At 41.8% G+C, this 23,229-nt stretch overlaps 1 protein-coding gene and 1 long non-coding RNA gene across 2 annotated transcripts in view; one reads left to right on the forward strand and one right to left on the reverse strand.

Annotated features, from left to right (window-relative positions):
* Positions 1-15,421, forward strand: part of DEPTOR (DEP domain containing MTOR interacting protein) — a 138,354-nt gene extending 122,933 nt beyond the window's left edge. The window contains exon 9 of the mRNA XM_004000086.6: positions 10,386-15,421. Within this exon, the coding sequence (XP_004000135.1) occupies positions 10,386-10,514 (129 nt within the window). The 3' untranslated portion in view covers positions 10,515-15,421. The remainder of the gene's footprint in view (positions 1-10,385) is intronic.
* Positions 10,833-20,054, reverse strand: LOC123383235. The gene is made up of 3 exons (XR_006592779.1): positions 19,907-20,054; positions 19,388-19,565; positions 10,833-10,918 (listed from the first exon to the last, which is right to left on the reverse strand). It is a non-coding gene; the product is annotated as an uncharacterized LOC123383235 (long non-coding RNA).
* Positions 20,055-23,229: the final 3,175 nt, after the last annotated feature.

Raw genomic sequence — 23,229 nt, forward strand, 5'->3', positions numbered from 1 at the left:
TAGACCATGGGAGGCGGGAGGCAGGGGGGCTTTACTCCCAAACTTTAGCCAAATCAGCGTGGAACCTCCCTAGATCCTTCAGCACAAGTTCCTAAACTGAGACAGTCCTGAGCAGGCTGACTGGTACCCCTTCCCCTGGCCCACAGATTGCTTGGTCCCATCTATAGCCCCAGGGACTGGTAGAATAAGGAAGACATTCTAGAGTAGAAACCAGAAGTATAGTTCCCTTCTCTGGGGGTGCTCAGCTCCCATTAGCCATGACAAAGAAGGTCTAAGGTTACTTAGTCCAGATAACACATGCAAAAAGAGGTTGTCCATCTAAGTCCTCCTTATAACCCTTTTACTTTTCCCACCAAAACACTACCAACTAGATGGCAGCCTGTGTTGTCTCTGCAAAGCACACACACACACACACACACACACACACACACACACACGCACACACAATTTTGTTCTTAGCTCAGATCATAGCAGCACCACCTTGGAGATAGAATAAAAAGAATGAGACTGTAGGTCACTCTTCAAGGTTAGATAATGCCCCCAAGATACTACAGGTCACCCCCTAGGAGTGAAACAATGTATTTATGCATTTGTGGAAACAAAGTTGTAATGTAATTATTTGCCTGATAATAATAATAATAATAATAATAATCTTAGTTCGTACTGCCTCTCATTTAGTAATCTGTCTTCTAAAACCTTTCTATCAATTTTGCTTTTTAGCATAATCCAGAAAAAAAACATAATAATTTCTGGGTGTAAGTGCCTAATAGTTAAAAAAAAAAAACCTAAGGGCAAACAGCTAATTGGGTAAAAGTTTCCTGTGTAGGAAAGAATTTGGGGTCAGGGAGGAAGTCTGACCTTCTGGAGCCTCTTTCCTTTTAGCCATGAGCTCCCGTGGGAGTTAGTACATGCACTGAAAGTGTGTGTGCTGCTGCTGAAAGCCCCAGTTCACAGTTACGTGGAATTCTAAGGAACTTTTTGTACCTACAGTGTAAGCCAACTTTGTAAGAAGGGGGTAGGAGTGATAATTTGCATATCCCCTATGGTACGAAGGCTCCCGGATGACGGATTGCTTTCCTTCAGTAGTAAAAGAAGCCCAGGGGATCTTGTGGTTGTGATGTGTGTATGTCGCTTCTCTTCAGTGCCTGAACACTTCCTATAGCCTTGGGGAAACACCAGGTGAAGAGTGTGCTGTCTGTCCTCAGCACAAGCAGATCTTGGAAGTGGTCCCAATGCAATCAAGAGCTGCATGTGGGAAAGTGACGGAAGCCACCAGGGCAGGTCACAAATCCTCCATTGATCGTTATCCCCATCTCTGAAGGGAACCCCCCGGAAGGCAAATTTTTGTCCTAACTTTTGGAATCTAAATTCTGTGGAATGAACCCGAGTTCCCCATATCTCTCCCTCCTTTAATTCTTTCTTTTTTAGTTTATTTATTTATTTTGAGAGAGAGAGAGAGAGAGAGAAAGGGAAGAGAGCGCATGAGCGAGGAGGGGCAGAGAGAGAGAGAGAGAGAGAGAGAGAGAGAGAGAGAGAGAATCCCAGGAAAGCTCTGAGCCATCAGTGCAGAGGCAGGTGGGGGGCTTGAACCACAAACCGTGAGATCATGACCTGAACTGAAATCAAGAGTCTGACACTTAACCGACTGAACCACCCAGGCGCCCCTCCCCCTCCAGTAAGGACACCATAGTCCCCCTTGACTGACCCCTCCCCCGCACACTGAGCAAAGTGGACTAAGGGCGAGCCTGCATCTGAAGCTGACCTTTGGCCCATTTGAGCTGGAAGGGGGCAGATTCTGTGTGAAACCAGCAGGCACTTTGAACTTCTCAATTTGAAACACACGTTCTCAAGTGTTGCTTTTTGTTGTTGTTTTATTACGAAAGTCATTCTTATACATGGTTGATTTTCCTTCAAGGCTAATAGCACAGTGTGTTCTTTGGGGACACCCCATAGCCAGCCGTATAGCTTACTGAAAATGCATAAAGCTTAGAGGAAAACTCATTCTCTGGAGAGAGAATCCAGTGTTTGTCCAGGAACTGGATCTCTGCCTCCTCCTACACCACTCACTCTCCAGCCAGTTGCATATTTGGTGGAGAGATTTATGAGACTGAACATACAGCTGCAAATCTTTTTTTTTTCCCCCAAGAACAATGTTCTGCTTTCAAGGCTATTATGCACTAACTACAGACACACAACTTACTGACTATGGCAGCATCTAAAACTCCCAAGTTTTATCCTTGCTGAATGTGAATATTTTTGTAAACCTAAAGCATTCTGTGGACGTAAGGAATTCATTCTGTAGAAGTAACTAGCAAATCTTGAGTCAGCTTACTGTAGTTCTGAAGCAACTGTGTTAAAGTGAACATCCTATGGGTAGGACCAGGGATCCCTTAACCGAATTACGCACTCGATTTACCTTAAAATCATGCTGATTGTTTACGGTGGTTTCGGGATTCTCTATTTTTGTGAGATTCTCTTAGATTGGGAAAAATCTCTCTTGGCACCTTGTATTTATTTTTATTTTTCATATTTCTTTTTTTAAATTTTTTTAATGTTTTTATTTATTTTTGAGACAGAGAGAGACAGAGCATGAACGGGGGAGGGGCAGAGAGAGAGGGAGACACAGAATCCGAAGCAGGCTCCAGGCTCTGAGCCATCAGCCCAGAGCCCGACGCGGGGCTCGAACTCACAGACCGTGAGATTGTGACCTGAGCCGAAGTTGGACGCTTAACCAACTGAGCCACCCAGGCGCCCCTTTATTTTTCATATTTCATCTCAATAAATAATGCCAACTCAACGTCTACTTCTGTCCCCCAAACCAGAACCCACAGTGGGCTTTCCTGGGTGTGTGCCATGCCGTGGTTAGTTTGTCTTCAGCAATCTGCATTCATTGAGCTGTTTAGGGGAGAGACTGTGTGGGAAGAGGGAAAGAAGAGAAAACCCAATTATTTATTTAATGTTTCACTGATACTAAACACTGGGCTTAGTTCTTAATCAGATTTGATTCTCATCATAAACTTGATCCCCACTTTACAGACGAGTAAAGTATAACTCAGAGAATTTGCAACTTGCCCAAAGTCCCATGACTAGTAAACTAGGTAAGCGGTAAAACAATTTTATTGCATTGTAGAGAAAATGAACAAATTATTTATGCTCATCTCAATTGATCACAAAATGAACTACTCGTGAAACTACTGGCCAGGAATTCTAAGACCACGGGTTAGTTGTCTACTTTTGAAATTGATATAAATTAATCATATTATAATCATAGTATTGAGACTTTATCTCTTTTGGTCCCTGCCTTGCTAAATGTTTTGTTATTTTGAGGGAAAGCCGGAAGCAGTCTTACCCTCCAATCCTTTCTACGTCAAGAACACAAAGAAAACAAGAGAGAAAAGCTAGAGTGGCTTTCACATGAATGGAGTTTTTTCAGGGATGCAAGTGTCTTGGTGAATACAGATTTCCGTGGCAGCAGGGAGACACTTATGTAATCACAGGTGTAGTGTTTCTTTCCAACCACACCCCCTTTTTGGATAACAATTGAATAATTGTGACGGAACTCTTGCCGTACAAGGACTAGTGTGCAATTGCACAATCCCACGGGCACGCGAGTCATCTGTAAGGTGATCATACATCTACCAGGACAGGCACAGCATAGGAATCAGAGGCAAAATTATTTAGTTGGTTTGGCTCCTTATCAAGAGAGAAGCTGGAGTCCAGCGTAGGTATTCACCCCAACCTGATCACACCCTGAAATGTGCTGAGTCCCTACCTCTGTCTTCCTGCTAACTCTTATCGGACCTACGGTGATTTTTAAGACTTTTCCCCAGTGCCCTCAATCTCAGAAATGACTTACCTGTGAGTTATGAAGGCGTTCAACTTCTTCATTAAGGATAATGTCCTTCATATATCCCTTCTTTATAAAGTCAAGGTTTGTACGTATGTGCTTTTTAATACAGAAGAGAAATAATTTCCCTAGGCTGTATGCTTCCTGGTGTTACTTGTAATGTGTGTTGATTTGCAAAACACAGTGTACCGTTGATGCTAATTCGAAGTCTGTTATAACTGAATACGTTACACAATTCCACCTGCATTTCTGAATCATTCTGTACGTTTTTAGTAACAGGACATTGGAACTGCTGGAACCACAGCAGTTGTTGGGACCACTTAGGGAGAAATGACGTTTTTGCTAACAGCCTGATTCCAAAAATATTCCCTTGAGTACAAGCATGATAAATGTTTGGAAGGCTTTTATTTCCCCCTCATCATTCAAGGAAAAAAATGTTGAAGTCAATATCTACGTTCACATATTGTTCAGGATTTTAAGGAAACAAAGAGAGTTACTCGGTGTTAACTGAGTGAAAACCTTCTTTCGAGGTTGGGGGAGCCTAAACATCAATATCACAGATGTCTGAGTGGACCTAGGCTGTTTAATTAGCAGTTAAAGCGAAGAGAAAAACATGTTTGTCTTCTACTCTTCTCTGCATTCCCCAAACTTGCATCTATACATTGTACTTTATAAACCTGTAAGTCAAATGGAGTTCAAATTCCAGATGTGGCACTTAGTTGTGTGACCTTGAGCAAATAATTTAACCTCTCTGAGACTCCATTTGTCTATAAGGATTGTATTGGTGATCGTGGGTGGCCAGTGACAGAAACCAGCTATCATACTAGAAATTGGATAAGGATATAAAGGATGTAAGGGAATGAAATTCAGGTCTAGAGAATCAAACTTGATCAAGGTAGCAACCAGGGCAGATCTGGGGATTTAAGCACCAGAGCAGACAAACTTTCTCTCCTGTGTGACTCAGCTCCAGCTTCAATGGTCCAGGAGAGAGAATTTGGTCATATTGGGGTCAGGTGACCCAATGGATAGGGGAGGACACTGTGATTGGCATTCCCATCCACATCACCTACAGCAGGGAAACATGATACTCCCAAAGTATTATCAAGTTTCTTTTGGCAGAATTGACACCTGGATGGCCTAAACCCAAACTATGTCACCCGTAGCTAGTAGGAGAATTTTTTATAAAGTATGTGAAATACTTAGATTGCTAGTTTGATTTTTTAAAAAAAAGGATTTCAATAAATGACAGAACTTACTGAGAAGTTGCCTGCTTTGAAACTTACCTTGCCAATAATAATCTCCTCCCAAACTAAATTGTAAGCTTTGTGAAGGCAAAGGCTCAGGTATTTAAATTTTTATTTCATTTCAGTTCTCCAGACACACTAGTTGGTACAAGAGGTCTTAGAATTTCCCCCCATCACCCTGTGACAGAAGATCTTCACATAATCTTATGTTCTTAAGGGGTGCTCAGGTGACCGCACAGGTCAGAGGGTTAATCGGCTATGAATGATTCCTGGTGCCCTTGTTCTGTCCCCACTCCTGCCCTCCACTACTCTGGAGAGCATGTGGGGATGCAGGGGATGAGATTGCCTTTATGCCTAGGGTAGCCCTGAATCAGCCTTCTTTTACAAAAGAACAATCAGTCACAAACTTTGGTATTTTAAAAATGTGTGTGTGTGACTAAATGCTAAATTAAAGGGGATCCCTGGTGATACACACATGTGCATGCGTGCATGAGTACACGCACGGACATACACACGCATCCCCAAAACAAAATGACCTTCTTCTAAACTTAAGTGCAGTTCAAGTCACCAAGGACGGAGGTTGATAACAGGACCGGTATAAAATTGTTTTGGTGCCCCTTGCCCCAGGCCCTTCCCCTTTCGGATTATAGGTTCCCCTGCCCCATCCTGGGGTTTGGGCAGTCCAATAACATGGGCTTTGACCATTGTGTTGCCAGTGGTCCTTGCCCAGCGGGCCCTGATGGCTGCCCTTTTTCTACCCCTAAACTCCTAGACATAGGTCCTGAGCAGAGGCCACTGAATGCTCATCCCCCCAATCACGTAGCCCCCGCCATTCAAGTTCTGTAGCCTCCAAGAGCCCCTGCAATCAGGAGGTCCAAAAGACTTCATCTTCGAACTGATCCAGCAGCCTCCCTCTCCAGTCCACAGAGATCTCTGCACTGCTGATATCAGCCCCCTTTCCCTCCAGTTCTTCTTTTGAATAACAGTGTTACTGAGATAGAATTTGCCTTCTCTGTCAAGTGTATATCTCACTTACTTTTGGTATATTCACAGAGTTATGCAACTATTTCCACAATCAATTTTAGAATATTTTCACCACACCTAAAAGAAACCCCATGCTTTTTTAAAAATAAAGTATTTATTTCTTGTCCACATTACATGAGGACTGCAAGTTGGTTACAGTTTGGGCTAGAAATCCCGTACTTCTTAGCAGCCACTGCCATACCTGCCCCAGCCCCAAGCGACCACTAATCTACTTTCTGTCTCTGTGGGTTTGTCTATTCTGGACTTAGAATATAAATGGACTTGCACAAGATGTGGTCTGCTGTGACTGACTTCTTTCACTTAGCATAATGATTCCGAGGTTCGTCCATGTCGTAGCATGTAACTGGTTCCATCTGATTGCTGAATAATATTCCATTATACGGATATACCAAATTTTATTTCTCTTTTCATTAGTTGGTGGACGTTTGGCATCTTTCAGTTCCTGAAGCACTAAGTCCCCCTGTCTTCAGCTCTTTCCCTCTGGCCCCAGATCAGGGATTGTGGACTCAAATGTCTGTCTGCTAGGTGGAAGGAAAAGAGGAAGCGGTGAGGACACATGGCAGATGTGCCCATCTAGAGAACGTGTGCCCATCTAGTATGGGTAGCCCCTACTTCACCATTACCAAGTGGCCATTCTGACCTAGTACTTTTGGAGCTGTAGGTTGCTCCAGAGGGGCTGGATTCTGGATTTTTATGGGGAAATTTCCTATGTTTTTAGTAGGAAACAAACAAACCTCATAGGAGAGAGACGGAATACAATTCTGCTTGAGACTAAATGCTAAATTAAAGGTGATCCCTGGTGATACAGAGACACATCTCACCTTCAGGAGCCCATGAAGAGTTAGCTGGAGTGTGGGCTCACCTGGAAACTACTGCCTTCTCATTTGGCAACACAAAACAGCTATTCATCCTTTTGGAGGAAACAAGGACCCAGGTCTAAAATCAGTACTCTGGATCGGGAGGGAGTGGAATTTCTCTCATTCTTTGGCTCATCAGTAGGCTGGGGCAGGAAAAACAAAGCACCACTAATGTCAACATTAAATTAGTGCTCGGTTGCCCTGCAAATTACTTGTGGCCTACTTCAGGATGGATTATAACCTGCTGGCATGACTTTGATTATGATGATGACTTCAACCATGGTTGAGAACTGCTGATCCTGCACAAGATGTGCCCTGAATCCATAAGGACAGATTTATGGAACTGGGAAGGAAAAAACAGTAATGGTGTGGTCTCCTCATTTACAAAGATGCCATGGTAATATATGTTGGGGTGTGGAAAATACTGAGGTTCATGACAACAGCAAGTGTTTATTGAGGAAATAACCACTCTGCTTGCCACAGTCCATTTTCCATTTTGTTTTGCATGTGACTACAAAGGAAGTGGGTATTTAAAAAAATTTTGTCTTTAAGTTTACTTATTTATTTTGAGAGAGACAGAGACAGTGTGAGTAGGGGAGGGGCAGAGAGAGAGGAGGAGAGAGAGAATCCCCAGCAGGCTCTGTGCCATTAGAGCAGAGCCGGACACGGGGCTCAAACCCACGAGCTATGAGATCCTGACCTGAGCTGAAACCACGAGTCGGACGCTTAACCCACTCAGTCACCCAGGTGCCCCAGAAGTGGGTATTTTTAAAGGGAAAGAAGTGAATAAAAACCAGCGGTCTAGTGCCTGACATTGGCAAAGAGGTTTTAACTTCATTACCTAATTTGAGCCTGTGGGGATAAGCGTTTTTACCTAACCCTGTTTTATAAATTGAGACGTGATAGAGGAGAATTGACATGATTAAGGCCATCAAACAAAGGAGCCAAAGACTTACATCCTTATCATTAGATTCCAAATCCCCTATCTTTTCCATAAATATATAGCTGCCCTTCTAATACTTTCCAATTTTGGTTTAAGTAACAGGTATAGATATTTTTACACCTAATAATATAGTGTTTTAAGGGCGCTTGTGTGGCTCAGTTGGTTGAGCATCCGACTCTTGATTTTGGCTCAGGTCATGATCCCAGGGCTGTGGGATCAAGCCCCATGTCAGGCCCCATGCTGAGCATGGAGCCTGCTTAGGATTCTCTGCCTCTGTCTCTATCTCTGTCTCTCTCTGTCTCTCCTGCCCCTCTTCCCCACTCATGCTCTCCCTGTCTAAAATAAAACATAATAATAAAAATAAAAATAGTGTTTTATTGTATATTTATTTTACATATTTTATTTTATTGATATATTTTAGATATAAAATATTTACTATAATTTGTATTATATTAATAGTGTTTGAGTTTATATTGTTATTACCCACTCAGAAAGGAAATGGGGATTTTCAAAATGTTTTAATATTTTTTATTCTTTGAGTTATCAACATTAAATTAGCTAATTAATAAATAATGGGGATCAGGTGTGCTTCTCATTTACCCAGGCATTATAAAGAAATTTGACGAAAATAACAGATATGGGAGACATTAATCAGTCTCAGCCAGTCTCCTTTGCTTTCCCTCTCCTCACCTTCTCTCCCTTCTTTCCTCCTTTTTATTTTCTTATTTTCCCAGTCAGTGAGGTGATAATTTATAAGAAGCAAGAAGTCCTTCAGACTCAAGAAAAATTGTGCTTTTTTGCTTAATGCATTTATACATTCAGTTCATTCAACAGTGAATATTTATAAAGTTACTACATTGGTTTCCTATTGCTGCTGTAACAAATTAACACAAACTTGGCAGCATAAAACAAAGAAATGTTATTGCCTTAGTTCTGGAGGCAGCAGTCTACAGGTGTCACAGGTCTGCATTCCTTCTGGGGCTTCAAAGGGGAGAAGCCACTGCCTTGCCTTTTTCAGCTAATAGAGGCCACCTGCATTCCTTGGCTCCTGGCCCCTTCCTCTTTTCTCTCCAACTTCTTGCTTCTCTTGTGCCTTTACTTTCATGTCTCCCTCTCATAAAGAACCTTGTGGTTACCTTGGGCCCACCTGAATAACTCAGGATAATCTCCTGATGTTAAAATCAGATGATTAGCAACCCGTTCTATCTGTAGCCCTAACTCCCCATTGCCGTGTAAACTATGCACAGGTTCTAGGGATGAGGACATAGACCTCTTTGAGGACTGGGGATATTGTATCTACTGTATACCGGGTACATATGGACTTATATTCTGTTGGATTCAGTTTTGCTAATTAGATGTACTTATCACTGACAGCTGGAGATCTGTGTGTCCATTTTTCTGTTGGAGTGCTCATATGTCCAATGTCTGCCTCTTCAGACACACAACAGATATACCATAATGCCCAGCATCTGATGTCACCACTAACCTCAAGAGAAGTACCTCCATTTGAGGCTGTGCCTGTGGATCACTATCAAGCTCACTACGACATATCCAGAGAGGCCTCTCATTACTGAATGATGCTTTTTATTAGAATTCTGTCTCCTATCACAGGTTAACTAATACTGAGTGTAAAAGTTGATCTTTGTTGGTCTCATCCACTTTCACAAGGATGGGAAACAGGGTAATGTGTGGAATTTAGCATCTCAATGGGGCACCTTGGCAAGTGAAAGGAGGCATTATTAATATTCATGCAGGGGGCACCTAGGTGGCTCAGTCAGTTGAGCATAGACTTTGGCTCAGGTCATGATCTCATAGTTTGTGAGTTCAGCGCAGAGCCTGCTTTAGATCCTCTGTCCCCTCTCTCTCTGCCCCTCCCCTGCTTGCACTCTCTCTCTCTCAAAAATAAATAAAACACTAAAAAAACATAATCACGCAGGAACAGTTGGTGTAAAAGAGGACTATCTTGGGAATAGTGGGCCATAGGGTCTCCCTAAATATCGAGCCCAAATGAATAGCAGCCATAAACACTGGCTGTAAAAGCATATTGCATACTCCGTTGGTTCAGAGCACTGCGATACAAGCTTGATGTCCTTTGCTTCATTTAATTCTTACAACAATCTTATAAGGTAGGCATTATTATTATTATTATTATTATTAATCCCTAGTTTAGAGTTGAGGGAAACAAAGCTCAGAAATTTAAATACCTAGCTTAAGCTAGTAAGTTGCTAAATTAGGATTTAAACCTAATTTTGTAAAACACTAAGCCAAATGCTTTTTTCTATTATCCTGCCTTCCAGAAAAAGTATAGATTCTTGGAAATTGTTGTTGCCAGCTGGGTAAGGTTGGGTATTTTAAGAGAGGTTAGATATTAGAGATACACAGTGCCTTTATTAGAGGTCTATGAAAAACCAGGAGCTATAATAGATACTTTTTCTTTGTCTTTCCTTTAGGTCTGTCAGTTTGTTGTCTCTGTAAATGGGCTCAATGTGCTGCATGTAGACTACCGGACGGTGAGCAATCTGATTCTGACGGGTCCTCGGACGATCGTCATGGAAGTCATGGAAGAGTTAGAATGCTGAGCAGGTGGACATCCTGGCCCTTAAGTGGCCTGAGGATGATCAAAGCCAGGACAACACAAAGCAATGCAATGACAAGACTTCCATACAAATGGATGGTTTTGGACACACAAATTTTTTCTCCATACATATACATCTTGATTTGAGTTTCGTACACTGTTTGAATGTGGAAGAACCGGGTAGATCATCTTTAAAACAAAACAAAACAAAACAAAACAAAACAAAACAAAACAAAACAATTTATGTCAGTATAGAAAAACATTGAGAAATGGAATTTTCTTACATAGTAGAATTGCCTTACTTGATTTCCATGTGTTGGTCTCACCTGTTGTTTTTTTTAATCTTAGTTTGCAGAAAGTTGTTGAAATGCTTCTCTGGCCAAAATAGCAATGTGCTAAAATCCCCTCCTAGGAATCAATAGAGTAGTTATTACAGATTTTAAATGGTTCTCTTACCAAAATGATTATGGAACTGTTTATTAAAGGATCTGAATCTTACCAACCTTCAAATAATGCAGCATCCAAAGGAATATTACCTGTTAACTAGCATTTTGAAGAAGGTTCTAAAGCATTCAAGTGCTTAAAAGCCATTGAAAAAAATGGCTTTTTCTTAATTCCTGCCTTTAGTATCAACTTGTAACATATGATCTCAATTATGGCATTAGTTAGAAAACAAAAAACACGTGATAATATGGGTGAGAGAAATAGGGAGATAATACAATTTTGTGCTCTGACTTCTTTCTGACCCTAAATAATTTTGTTCTGTCAATCAGCTACAGAAGCCTTCTAGAGTTAATCCAGAATATGTTGAATGTCAAAACAGAGGAATTTGTATATATACATATCAAGCCTCTGGCAAGATTTCACTTTGAAGTTGTCCCTTTTTAAGTGAAGTGTTCTAGGACTTGGCCCATATGTGATAAAACTTGAAATTAAATTGCTTCATTGGCCTGAATTTTTACTAGCTTTCTAGCATGACATATTCTAGGGACATAACATGTCTTGCTTATTTGGTGGGATTGTTTTTCACCCAAACATCGTCTTGCATTGTAATTTTTCAACTCACTGTATATACGCACATTTCTTCTTTTGTTTTAGAAAAGAATGCATTTGGGAATTTGGTGTGTAGAGGAAATTCCTCAAAGTGCCAAATTAGGTAGTCAGGGAACGCAAAATTCCATTCTGAACAACCAGGTTTCTTTCTTATCATGTATTCACAAAATAAAGTACGAATGCTGTACCTCGGCCATTCTTTTTGTGATAGGGTATCATCACGTATTGGTACTGGTAGGATGGACATGCCATGCTAAAGATGTTACATATATATGTTTCCGGTAATCCAACTTTTCTGATCTGTAGCGTTAGTCAGAGAGCAGGATTTTGAAGTAACATAAAAGGTCTAACAATAGTCCCGTCGATCTACGTTTGGGAACTAGTATCGTCTGTGTGTGTGTATGTGTGTTTATACTGTATGCCAGGCTTTGTGCTATGGCACTTAACATATGTGATCTCTTTGAATCTTCATCAAACCCTGCAAGATAGGTATTATCACCCTCATTTTTCAAGTGTGGAAACTAAGTCTGAGCAAACTTAAAAATAGTCTCTATGTTCACACAGCTGCAAGAACTCGTAAGATTCAAACGTGGGCTTATTCAATGCTAACGCCCGTGTTACCGTCCCTCCCCGAGCGTCTCCCCATTTAGGGACCTAATGTTGTGGGCTTCCTTTGTATCCAGTGCTGTGCTAAAACTATACGTCACTTATTCCTCCTGACCTGTGAGGTCAATATCGTCATTTTCTCCATTTTACATCTGAGGAAAGGACTCATAGACAGCTTAGTCATGTACCTAAGGCCACACAGCTAATAAATGGGAGACCTTATGGTTCAGCTTTAAAGGTTTTTAGAACATCTTTAAAAGATGAGTCTTAAACGCTTTCTGTGACCAGGGGTTCGTTAAGCGACAAAAGAGGAAGAATGGCTTCTTCTTGCCAGCCGTCTGTACTTTGTACTCATGTCCCAGTGTGCATCATCTCAGGCCCTGGCATACACCATCCCTTCCCTTTAACCAGTCTAAGCACCAGAGAAGCATCTGCCTGTCTGTCTTCCACACAGCCTCCTTCCTGCAGGTAGACTTTCTTTGATTCGGAGAGTGTTATTGATATCTTTGGTCAAATGAATACTGAGGGAAGGAGAGAAGGAAAGAAAGGGAGGAACTATTTCTCCCTTTGGCTCTCATAGCCTTTAGTTTAAAGGCCAAATGACAGATAATTCAACCGAAGGCCAAGAGAGCTTTACCCTAGCTGTTCTTCAGCCCATTTTTGTCATCCTTATAATGTGATTAAAGTGAATGATCCCATTCCTGTAGGGGCACTAGTTAGCTTCCTCCAGCCTTTGCACAATTTCTCCTCTCCGAAATATTAGTTCACCTTCTTTGCCTGGGAAAATCTGTCTAATTAACCCCCCTTAGATATTATCTTCTCTGAGAAACCTTTGCCCACTCTGTAGTTCTGGGATTGACTCCCCTTCTCTAAATTCCCATGGACCCTTATGCATCAACACCCTCTAATTACAGCATTGGTATTTGCTTTGAGGTGGTCCATCATGTGTCTGTCTCCCTAACTGCACTCTGAGTATCTGCAGAATGTTCCCTTCACTTAGCCCAGTTTGTGACACAGTAGTGTATCAGCTATCCACGCTGCCCAACGAACCACCCGCAAACATGGCTTATAACACTCTATGTGCTCATGATCCTGTGGATTGGCAGTTTGGGCAGAGCTCTGCTGGGATGGCCAGCCATTACTCAGTGTGGTGCTGGTTGGGTTCCCACAAACGTTTGTGGTCTGGGATGGCCCAGCGCATGTGTCTTGCAGCTGGCTGAGGTGCCTCCATTCTACCCCGTGTGGCCTTTCCCCACAGCTGCCCAGCCTTCCACATTAGGCCTCATGAGTTCAAAGAAGGTGAAAATGAAAACTGTGGGACCTTTTGTGGACTCGCCTGGAAAGTCACAGTGTTACTTCTGTAGCATGTTGTTGGTCAAAGCACGTTCGCAAAACTAGCTCTGAGTCAAGAGGTGGGAAATAGATCTACCTTTAATGGGAGGAGCTGCAGAGAATTTGTGGCTACTTTTAATCCACCAAGAGTAGGCACTCCCCATTCATGGAATAAAGGACCTAAGAAGTTACCTAGTTATTGAAAGGCGAGACGCAAATAACTGACCAAACACTGGGTAGAAGTTTGATAGGAAGTCGTAAAGAAAGCCCAGTGCCTAATGAAAACTTCAAAGTTGGAAAATCCTGAAATGATAGTGCCTCACGGAGCCACGGACAGCAGTTTAATCTTCTGCTGATGGGGAAACTGCAGTATGGAATGATCAGGGGCCACGCCCAACTCATGAGGCTTGTTGAGGCTGGAGCCTGGGCTAGACATCAGTCTTCTGCCCTCCCATGACATGTCCTTTACAAGATAGCTTTCTGTGGTGGATGCAAGTATGGCGAAGGTAGGCCTTTGGCTCTGGGGTATTCATAAAATGCAAGGGGCACCATGTACCCATGAAGGTGAAGGGCATACATTTTAACTGACTCAGGCCTTGGGTTGTTAAATCGTATCATTAAAAAACGTATTTTGTGTGATATTTTAACAGATGAATTGCTTTAAAATTTAGGAACTTCATTCCTGAATATAACACCAAGAATTATTCGAAATTAACAGTAAACAATATTTCTAAGAGCTTTTATTTCCTGTGTGTGTGTGTGTGTGTGTGTGTGTGTGTGTGTGTGTGTTTATCAGTGTGTGTGGTTTCACTCACTGAGAATCCCTGAAATGGCTTTCTTTGTTCCCAGAGAAAACACTTTGATTTTTCAGGTGTTTGTGTAATGTGTTCATGTTTCTGTGATGGAGGTAGAAATCTTTTTTGTTTCCTCGTTAGCATAATATGTGCTATCAGTGCAAATTTCAAAGCCATGTTTGTTATTTCTGCTGTAGAGAGAAAAATGCAGTTGCCTTTTGGGTTGGTCCTATTGTGTGGTGTTTTATTATTAATCTCTGATAAATAATTGCATAAACTGATAGGGGGACTAGTTGAGTAATGATGGGTGACAGGAAGAAGATATCCACGTTTGAGTAGATGAGATGCAGTCAGCTTCATATCATCTTATAAAAGGTGAATGCACTGGGGTGGTGGCAATTAGCAACTAAAAATCATTACTTTCAGTTCAAAGTGGAGTCTCACATTTCCAAATACTCTTTTCAAATATTTGTGACAATAACCTACTTTCAAGACCCATTTTAAACTGACATTTACTATTCTCTCCTGTTGAGTATTAATCCTGTTTCATTTTTGATCAGCATAACTCTGGAATGTTTCAGTTTTGCCAACTGGTTAGAGTCCATTGATACCATTGTTTTAGCCATTTATGGTAGGATTTCAGGGGTCATACGCTTTTCCTCAGTTCAACACCAAAAGGACAAATCTACAGCGTACCAAAATGAAATTCATCATCAAAGTTACCTATGATATTGTTAAATGCATTAATATATGTACTTAATATATATGTTTATTTTTAAATTAGGTTGAATTTATGTTCTCCTTTCTTAAGAATTATAACAGAATACTTAAAATTGAAATATGAAAATAGATTGTATAGAGTGAAATAAATGTTACATTTTTAAAACAATGACTTTACGTTTATAGCATTTCCTGTCTTTTAGCACAAATTAGCCACTTTTTATCCTAAGAAAGGGTTGCATTATAAAGTTGCTCTACTAGTAACCTATCAGAGAAAACACATGGGACTCATATCTACTTCTCTAATGTAGCCAAAAGTGCCATTTGTAACACTACTTAATGATGGATGTTTTCTGAAGCTCTTTTGCCTGAAAAAAGTGCATTAAAAAGCTTTTTCCGTACTGTATTCGATTTGGAATCATTTTCTGCCTGGTATTTCATCCTGGTATTGCTGAGTATTATGGAATAGTCTATATGGAAAAATGTTATATAGTTATTTACTACTCTGGGAGAATGTTAGTTCTTTTTTCTATTTTCAACTAATTAGGAAATGGATTACATAATTCAGTATGTGTAAGGGCAGGGTAAAATATGAGGGTAAGTGATTATTTGGATTGCACTCAATATTAACCAAAAGAACTTTACATTTTTCTCTCGTGTATTCCTTCCTTCCTTCCTTCCTTCCTTCCTTCCTTCCTTCCTTCCTTCCAGGAATCTTGCTGAAACTATGTTTTATTAAATACTGAATATAGGCCCTGGGTCTATAAAACTGAGTAGGTATGACCTTGAATCCATCCTTTGAGTCACTTTTAGGCCTGCCTCCTAAAAGTGTTCTCTCCATGGAGGGGTGGGGGATATGAAATCATGGTGTTCAAGCAGATGGTTTCATGTGCCAGGAACCACCATCTGACCCAAGAACCAGAACACTGACAATAACTTACATTTAACTGTATCTTCCTTCACAACCATGTCCCCCACTTGCCCTTACTCAAGGTAGCCACAGTGTTGAGTGTTGAGTTTACCATTCTTTTGTTCTTGATAATTGTTAAGATTTTTTTTAATGAACTTTATTAAAAGAGCGTCAAGTTTTATATAATATTCTGAGATTTACATGTTTTCATTCAGGATTATATTACTAAGATTCTTCTAGATTTTTTGTGTGTGTGGTCATAATTAATTCGTTTTTCACAGCTTCATAAATTTCTAGGGCACAAGTTGTCTATTTTCTTGTCGTTAGACATTTGGTTTGTTTCCACTGCCGTCGTCATCATCACTAATGGGGCTGTTATGAACATTCTTCCACCATCTCCTGGGAATAAGTGAAGGAGTTTATCTTAGGTATTTACTTGGGAGAAGAACTGCTTAGTCATGGGAAACGTGAGTGCTGACTTTACCAGATCACATCTAACTAGTTCCCGAAGTGGTGAACAGATGTACACTCCCATTCAAAATATCAAAGTGATATGTGTTGTCAATACCTTCTCCAACACTCGATATTCAGAGACGTAATTTTTGTCAAATAAATGCCTATTTGGTCAATGACAATGAGAGTCTGAATTTGCTGCAAAGCTCATAAATAAATTTAAAGGACAGAAAATGCAATTAGTAGTTTGTAATCCTAACTTACTATATCAATGTCTTCATGATGCCAGGATGTCTTGAAACTTTTTATCCTTTAACAACTCTGTGATTCTGATGAAGCAAGGATTATTGGAAGTTTGTAAGACATACTTAAGAACATCCAACAAATAATTATTAAGCACCTACTATGGGTCTGTCTCTAAGTGTTTGGCAAACAACTATAAATCAGACAGGTCCTCATCCATACGAAGTTTACATATTCTTGGGAGCCACAGACAATAAGTAAGTTACATAAAGAAAATAGTTCATTTTTGGGGCACCTGGGCGGCTCAGTCGGTTGAGCATCTGACTTTGGCTCATGTCATGATCTCGCTGTCTGTGAGTTCAAGCCCCGCGTCGGGCTCTGTGCTGACAGCTCAGAGCCTGGAGCCTGCTTTGGATTCTGTGTCTCCCCTTTCTCTCTGCCCCTCCCCTGCTCCTGTTCTGTCTCTCTCTCTCTGTCAAAAACAAATAAACATTAAAAAAAATTAAAGAAAAAAAAGAAACTAGTTCATTTTAGATAAGGGTAAGTGCGGGGCGCCTGGGTGGCGCAGTCAGTTAAGCGTCCGACTTCAGCCAGGTCACGATCTCGCGGTCCGTGAGTTCGAGCCCCGCGTCAGGCTCTGGGCTGATGGCTCAGAGCCTGGAGCCTGTTTCCGATTCTGTGTCTCCCTCTCTCTCTGCCCCTCCCCCGCTCATGCTCTGTCTCTCTCTGTCCCAAAGATAAATAAATGTTGAAAAAAAAATTAAAAAAAAAAAAAGATAAGGGTAAGTGCTAAGAATTAACTGAAACCAGATGGGGTGATGGGAAATGACTAGGATTCCAACGATGTAGTCCATAAAAACCATGTTACTCCGTTCCAGTGAGGCACCAGTTACAGTTACAGTCTATGGGAACAGTGCCCTCTGAAGTTATGCAGTGCAACAGCCCTTTACAAAAGCCTCTGCAAACCTCTTTCCAAACCTGACTGAGTTACTACCTGAAGGATGGGATTGAGCCAGCCTTAGGGAAATCTGGAAGAAGAGTATTGCCGGCAGAGGAAACAATGAGTCCAAAGATACTAAGGCTAGAAAGGTCAGAGGGGTTAAGAGCATGGGATCTGGAGACATAGAGACCTGGATTCAGATTCCAATTCTCAGGCTTGAGAGCCCATTCAGTTGCTCAACCTTTGTAGGTATCAGTTTCCTTATCTCTATAATGGAGATTACAGCACTGACTCCATTTGAACACTGTGAGGATTAAATGGAATAATGCATGTAAAATCTTATCCTGGTGCCTGATGCAGAATAAGTAAGCAATAATTGGATGCTTCTCTTTCTTTTCTGCCCACAAAACAGGAAAGAAAATGAACTCTGGAGAAGTTATGACTTGCCCCAAACTCATGCCAATTAAGGTATACATGGGAGTGGAACCCAGGCCCCAGAATGTTCAGTCAGTGCTCTTCTCAGTGCATCTTTCTTTTCTTTTCAAGATTTTATTTTAAGTAATCTCTACACCCAATGTGGGGCTCAAATTTACAACCCCAAGATCAAGAGTCAAAGGCTCCACCAACTGAGCCAGCCAGGCACCCCTGGTGCATCTTTTTGTGCCCTGGTTTTCTCATTTTTAAGTGATATAATCATCTTAGAAAGCTATCGTGAAGATAAATTAGTAATATATTTGAAGGTCTTAGTACAGTGCCTGGTACATAGTACTTTAAACATAGCTATTGATAGCTATGACTATTATTATTATTATTATTACCATGTCATGCTAATTATCAGTCATGTTGAAAGACCCACACTAATTCATAAGATTGTCTATACATAGATCACTAACCATATACATTTTAGTTGTTTTTGTCATAAACGAGATAACAGAAGGGTTAGAAAACACATACATGAGGGGCACCTAGGTGGCTCAGTTAGTTAAGCGTCCGACTTCGGCTCAGGTCATGATCTCACAGCTTGTGGGTTCGAACCCAGTGTCGAGCTCTGTGCTGAGAGCTGAGAGCTGGAGCTGCTTCGGATTCTGTGTTTCCCTCTTTCTCTGCCCCTCTCCCGCTCACATTCTGTCTGTCTGTCTGTCTCTCTTTCAAAAATAAACATTAAAAATTTTTAAGAAAAAAATACATGATCATCACTATATTCAATTGAGTACATTAAAAGAAGTCACCCACTCTGTAACTTTTTTTGTTTTTTGAGAAAGAGAGAGAGCACACGTGCTGGGGGTGGGGGGCGGGGAGCAGAGGGAGGGAGAGAGAGAGTATCTTAAGCAAGCTCCAAGGTCAGTGAGGAGTCCAACTTGGAGCTTGATCCCAAGACTGCGAGATCATGACCTGAGATGAAATCAAGAGTTGAACACTCAAGAGACTGAGCCACCCAGGTGCCCCTGTCAATTTTGCTATGCTCCTCAGGTACTGAGGAGCAAGGAGATTCACAGGTTGTGTAGAAAACATAGCTCTAGATTCGTGGCTGTAAGTTGGGAGAGAGCAAAAATCATTTCACTTTGGATCTTTACTCAGCCACCTCACTTTGAAACTAAAAATGTAAATAACTTACCAAACACAATCTTTAAAACTCAAGATCTCATATAAAGTTTCACAAAACTGCATATTATCTCTTTACTACCTGATGCATTTCCCCAGTGGTCTTATAGCCTGTTAGGAAAACAATGGATGTAGTCAGCTGTCCCAAGGCAAACATTATTTCAGGGTTATACCGGTAACTTAGTCTTGATTATAAAGAAGTTGCAAATGTTTCCTGGGCAAACCTTAATGGAGACATCATTCTGTTTCTCTTCTGTGGGCAGCTTCTGGAGTCCAGAGGCTTAGGAGAGTCATGCTGGAATTATGTAAGCGAAACCACCACTCTGGGCTTCTGTTAGCACCAGCTCTCCGCAGGCAGTGGAGGCACAGGCTGCTGCTTGCCTGCTGTATCTGACGAACGCACTGGAGCAAAAGAAAGGAGTTCTCTGTAAAGAACTTGGCAAAGAGTCTCATGTTCTTACATCCTGGATTTGACAGCTACCCTTTCCTTTGCCTGTCATTCTCCTGCCTCTATGACTTTCTCTTTGCCTTCTGGGACTCCTTATCTTATTCTAAATTCCCCCTTGCTCCCTTGGGATTAAATGTTAAACTTGTTCCCCTCTGAAGCCTGAAATGCCTGGGTTCACAAAGGCTGATTCATAATACAAACTTTATGGAAGGGGGTAGTGACACCTCTTGAGTCCAGCTTGAGGGGCTGGGTGGAGAAAAAGAAAGAGAGAAGAAAGAAACGTTTGATCTGTTACCTCAACTTTGAAAATGTCTGTATGGGGGGCGTCTGGGTGGCTCAGTCGGTAAAGCATCCAACTTTGGCTCAGGTCATGATGTCGCGGTTTCATGAGTTTGAGCCCCACATCAGGCTCTGTGCTGACCGCGCCGAGCCTGGAGCCTGCTTCAGATGCTGTCTCTCTCCCTCCTGCCCCTCCCCCGCTCATACAGTCTCTCTCTCTTTCAAAAATAAATAAAACATTTAAAAATATTGAAAACGTCTATATGAGTGTAGCCAAAACTGAGATGAACTCAAATTTTGAAAGATCTGGATGTTCCTGCCACTGAAAGGTGACGAAGTACAATAGTGCCCTTAGTCTTGAACCTGGGGAAAACTTGGAGCATGTGACATGGGAGCATGAAGGTTAGTTAATTATGAAGCAGGTGTGGAGTTTAACAGCAGAAAGCGAGGAAACCAGGGCTGTGAGCTCTAAGGAAGATGGGAGTCCGTGAACACCAGCCCAGCCAGCGTGTTAAACAAAGAACCCCTGTTTTTTGTTTTGTTTTGTTTTGTTTCCAGATTTTCCCTCAGCTGGTCTGAGCCACATAACATATGAAAAAACTGCTTCTAGGGCTTTTCTTGCTTGAAGTGGAATGGGAGGAGGTAGGATCCTGTCTTACTTTTAAAGTACAGTTTGTCTCTTATTGAAAGCACGTGGTCATCCACTCATTTGCATCTCTGCGTACCAGTCCACCTTTTTTGCTTTCCTCCTTCTTGCGTAAGAAAACTGGCTTACCTGTATGCACTCTACACACTCCCATCTCAGGACATAAATGGAAACAAAAGTGTGAAAACAGAATCTTTTTTTTTTTTTTTTTAATCTGTAGGAGGCCTTGTAAATTTGCTGGTTTCCTCTGTCATTATATGGTTGGAGAGACAGTCCTAGTAAAACGAATAACAATAATAGCCAATATTTATTTCACTCTGAAAATAGGCCAGCTACTCTGATAAATGTTCTCTATGGATGATCTCAAGCCTCACATGACTCCATGATGTAGGTTCTTGTAAGATCCTCATTTTGTAGACAAGGAACCTGGCTCTCTAGGGAGGTGAAGTCATTGGCACAAGGTCGGATTGGAACCCAGTCATTCTGACTACTGACAGTATCTGCCTCCCATGGCCACCCAGTTTGTCCAAGAGCATAAGATCACATGTGCACGTGGTGGCAGAGAACCATCTAGAGCCAGATTTTGCTCCTCAAGAGCACTCCATTCTAGATGTTGCTGTCGGGACCGCACATGGCCCCCTCCTGAGCAGCCATGATCCAGGGCTCGCCCCTCTTGCCTGGTGGCTGCCCTTAAGGCTTTCTTTCCTCTTGCGGACATGAGAGACTCCTCTTCCTGTTCTCTTTCCTCTCCACGTCACTACCTATCATTTGGTTCAGTCCTATGATTTCCTTTGCTCCAAAACTGGGGGTATAGTGGCTATTTCTCCAGCCCCTTTCCTAAATGCTTTCTGGGGCACAAATACCCGGACACTTTTGTTTTCATGAACGCATTTCATTTCATTCATTCAATACCTAATAATATGTGCCTCCTATGCTATCTAGTTTAAGTGCAAATCACAACAGGTGGGCAGCCAAAAAGTAACTTGGCAGCTCCAGAAGGTAGGAAGGAGCTACAATGAATCCTGTATCTCTAGGACCTAATACCGTACCCCGCACACAGTAATCTCTTCATTAATGTCTCTTTAACAAAGTATGTGTTTGTAAAAATCTCTTCAAATTCATAGTGTACTTACCCAAAATGGAAATTGGCCCAGATGTCTTCTTGATGCCTCCTTTCTTAGATGACCTGTGAAATGCACCCCACCCCTTTTTCGTTCATTCCTGGAGGCAGTCTGGCGTATCCTGGTTTCCCTAGGTCCTCCAATAAGGCCAGACTGACATCTGCTGGAGCACAGGAGACCTTCAATCTGGCCTCTTTCTTGGAGCTTAGTAGGAGAAAGTGGTCTTACAGCAAGGACCAAGGAGAGGCAAAGAGACCTCCCTCTTTTAGAAAGAGACATTGAAGGTCACAAACCCATCATGAAAGGAATCAAAGCAAATCCCTGTGATTCCGGATTTCCAGAAAGAGTTTCTCAATGATTGAGAAATTATGTGCTACGCACATGCTAAGTGTTTTATGTACGTTATTGTTTGATTTACTTTATGCACATTGTCCCAAGTAACCACTTTACAATGCACCTCTTCACAGTGTTTCCTGAACTCCAACTTCACGTTTGAGCTTCTAACCTTCCCTACAACCACCACTGTGCAGAACAACTAGGTTATAAGGCGAGGGCTCCATGATATAGCTGGACTTTGTACTCAAGAGCCTGCACACATGAGCGCACATACACACACACACACACACACACACACACATGTTTGAAAGAAAAAAATTGTCTGGATGAGGTCTGTGAGAGTTGTTGTTGTCTTTTAATTCCTGAGAAACTCTTCATTCTTAGAGGTGCTGTGCTTTTCTCATGTGAATTACAGGTCAAGAAAAGTGTGTTCAAGTTTTCCCTTAGAAATGGGAACACGTTGGGGCACCTGGGTGGCTCAGTTGGTTGAGCATCCAACTTCAGCTCAGGTCATGATCTCACAGTGTGTGAGTTCAAGCCCCGCGTCCGGCTCTGTGCTGACAGCTCAGAGCCTGGAGCCTGCTTGGCATTCTGTGTCTCCCTCTCTCTCTGCCCCTCCCCCACTCATGCTCTGTCTCTCTCTCTCTCTCTCTCTCTGTCAAAAATAAATAAACATTAAAAATATTAAAAAAAAAAAAAAGAAATGGGAACATGTTGGGGTGCCTGGGTGGCTCAGTCCATTAAGCATTTGACTTCAGCTCAGGTCATGATCTTGTGGTCCATCTGTGCGTTCAAGCCCTACGTCGGGCTCTGTGCTGACAGCTCAGAGCCTGGAGCCTGCTTCGGATTCTGTGTCTCCCTCTCTGCTCCTCCCTTGCTTATGCTCTGTCTCTCAAAAATGAATAAACTTAAAAAAATTAAAAAAAAAAAAAAAGAAATGTGAACATTTCAGAGCCTGCTTTTGAAGGCTACCTCGAGTGGCACCTGGGTGGCTCATGGGTTAAGCATCCGACTCTTGGTTTCAGCTCAGGTCATGATCTCACAGTTTGTGGGTTCAAGCCCCACATCAGGCTCTGTGCGGGCAGTACAGAACCTGCTTGGGGTTCTCTCACTCTCCTTCTCCTTATGCCCCTCCCCTGATCATTCTCTCTCTCTCTCAAAATAAGTAAATCAATTAAAAAAAAAAAAAGTTTGAAGACTACGTCGATATTCTACCTGAGTTACTGACTACGGCAG

This window comes from Felis catus, chromosome F2 (assembly GCF_018350175.1).
Source record: "Felis catus isolate Fca126 chromosome F2, F.catus_Fca126_mat1.0, whole genome shotgun sequence".
Classification (NCBI taxonomy): Eukaryota; Metazoa; Chordata; class Mammalia; order Carnivora; family Felidae; genus Felis; species Felis catus.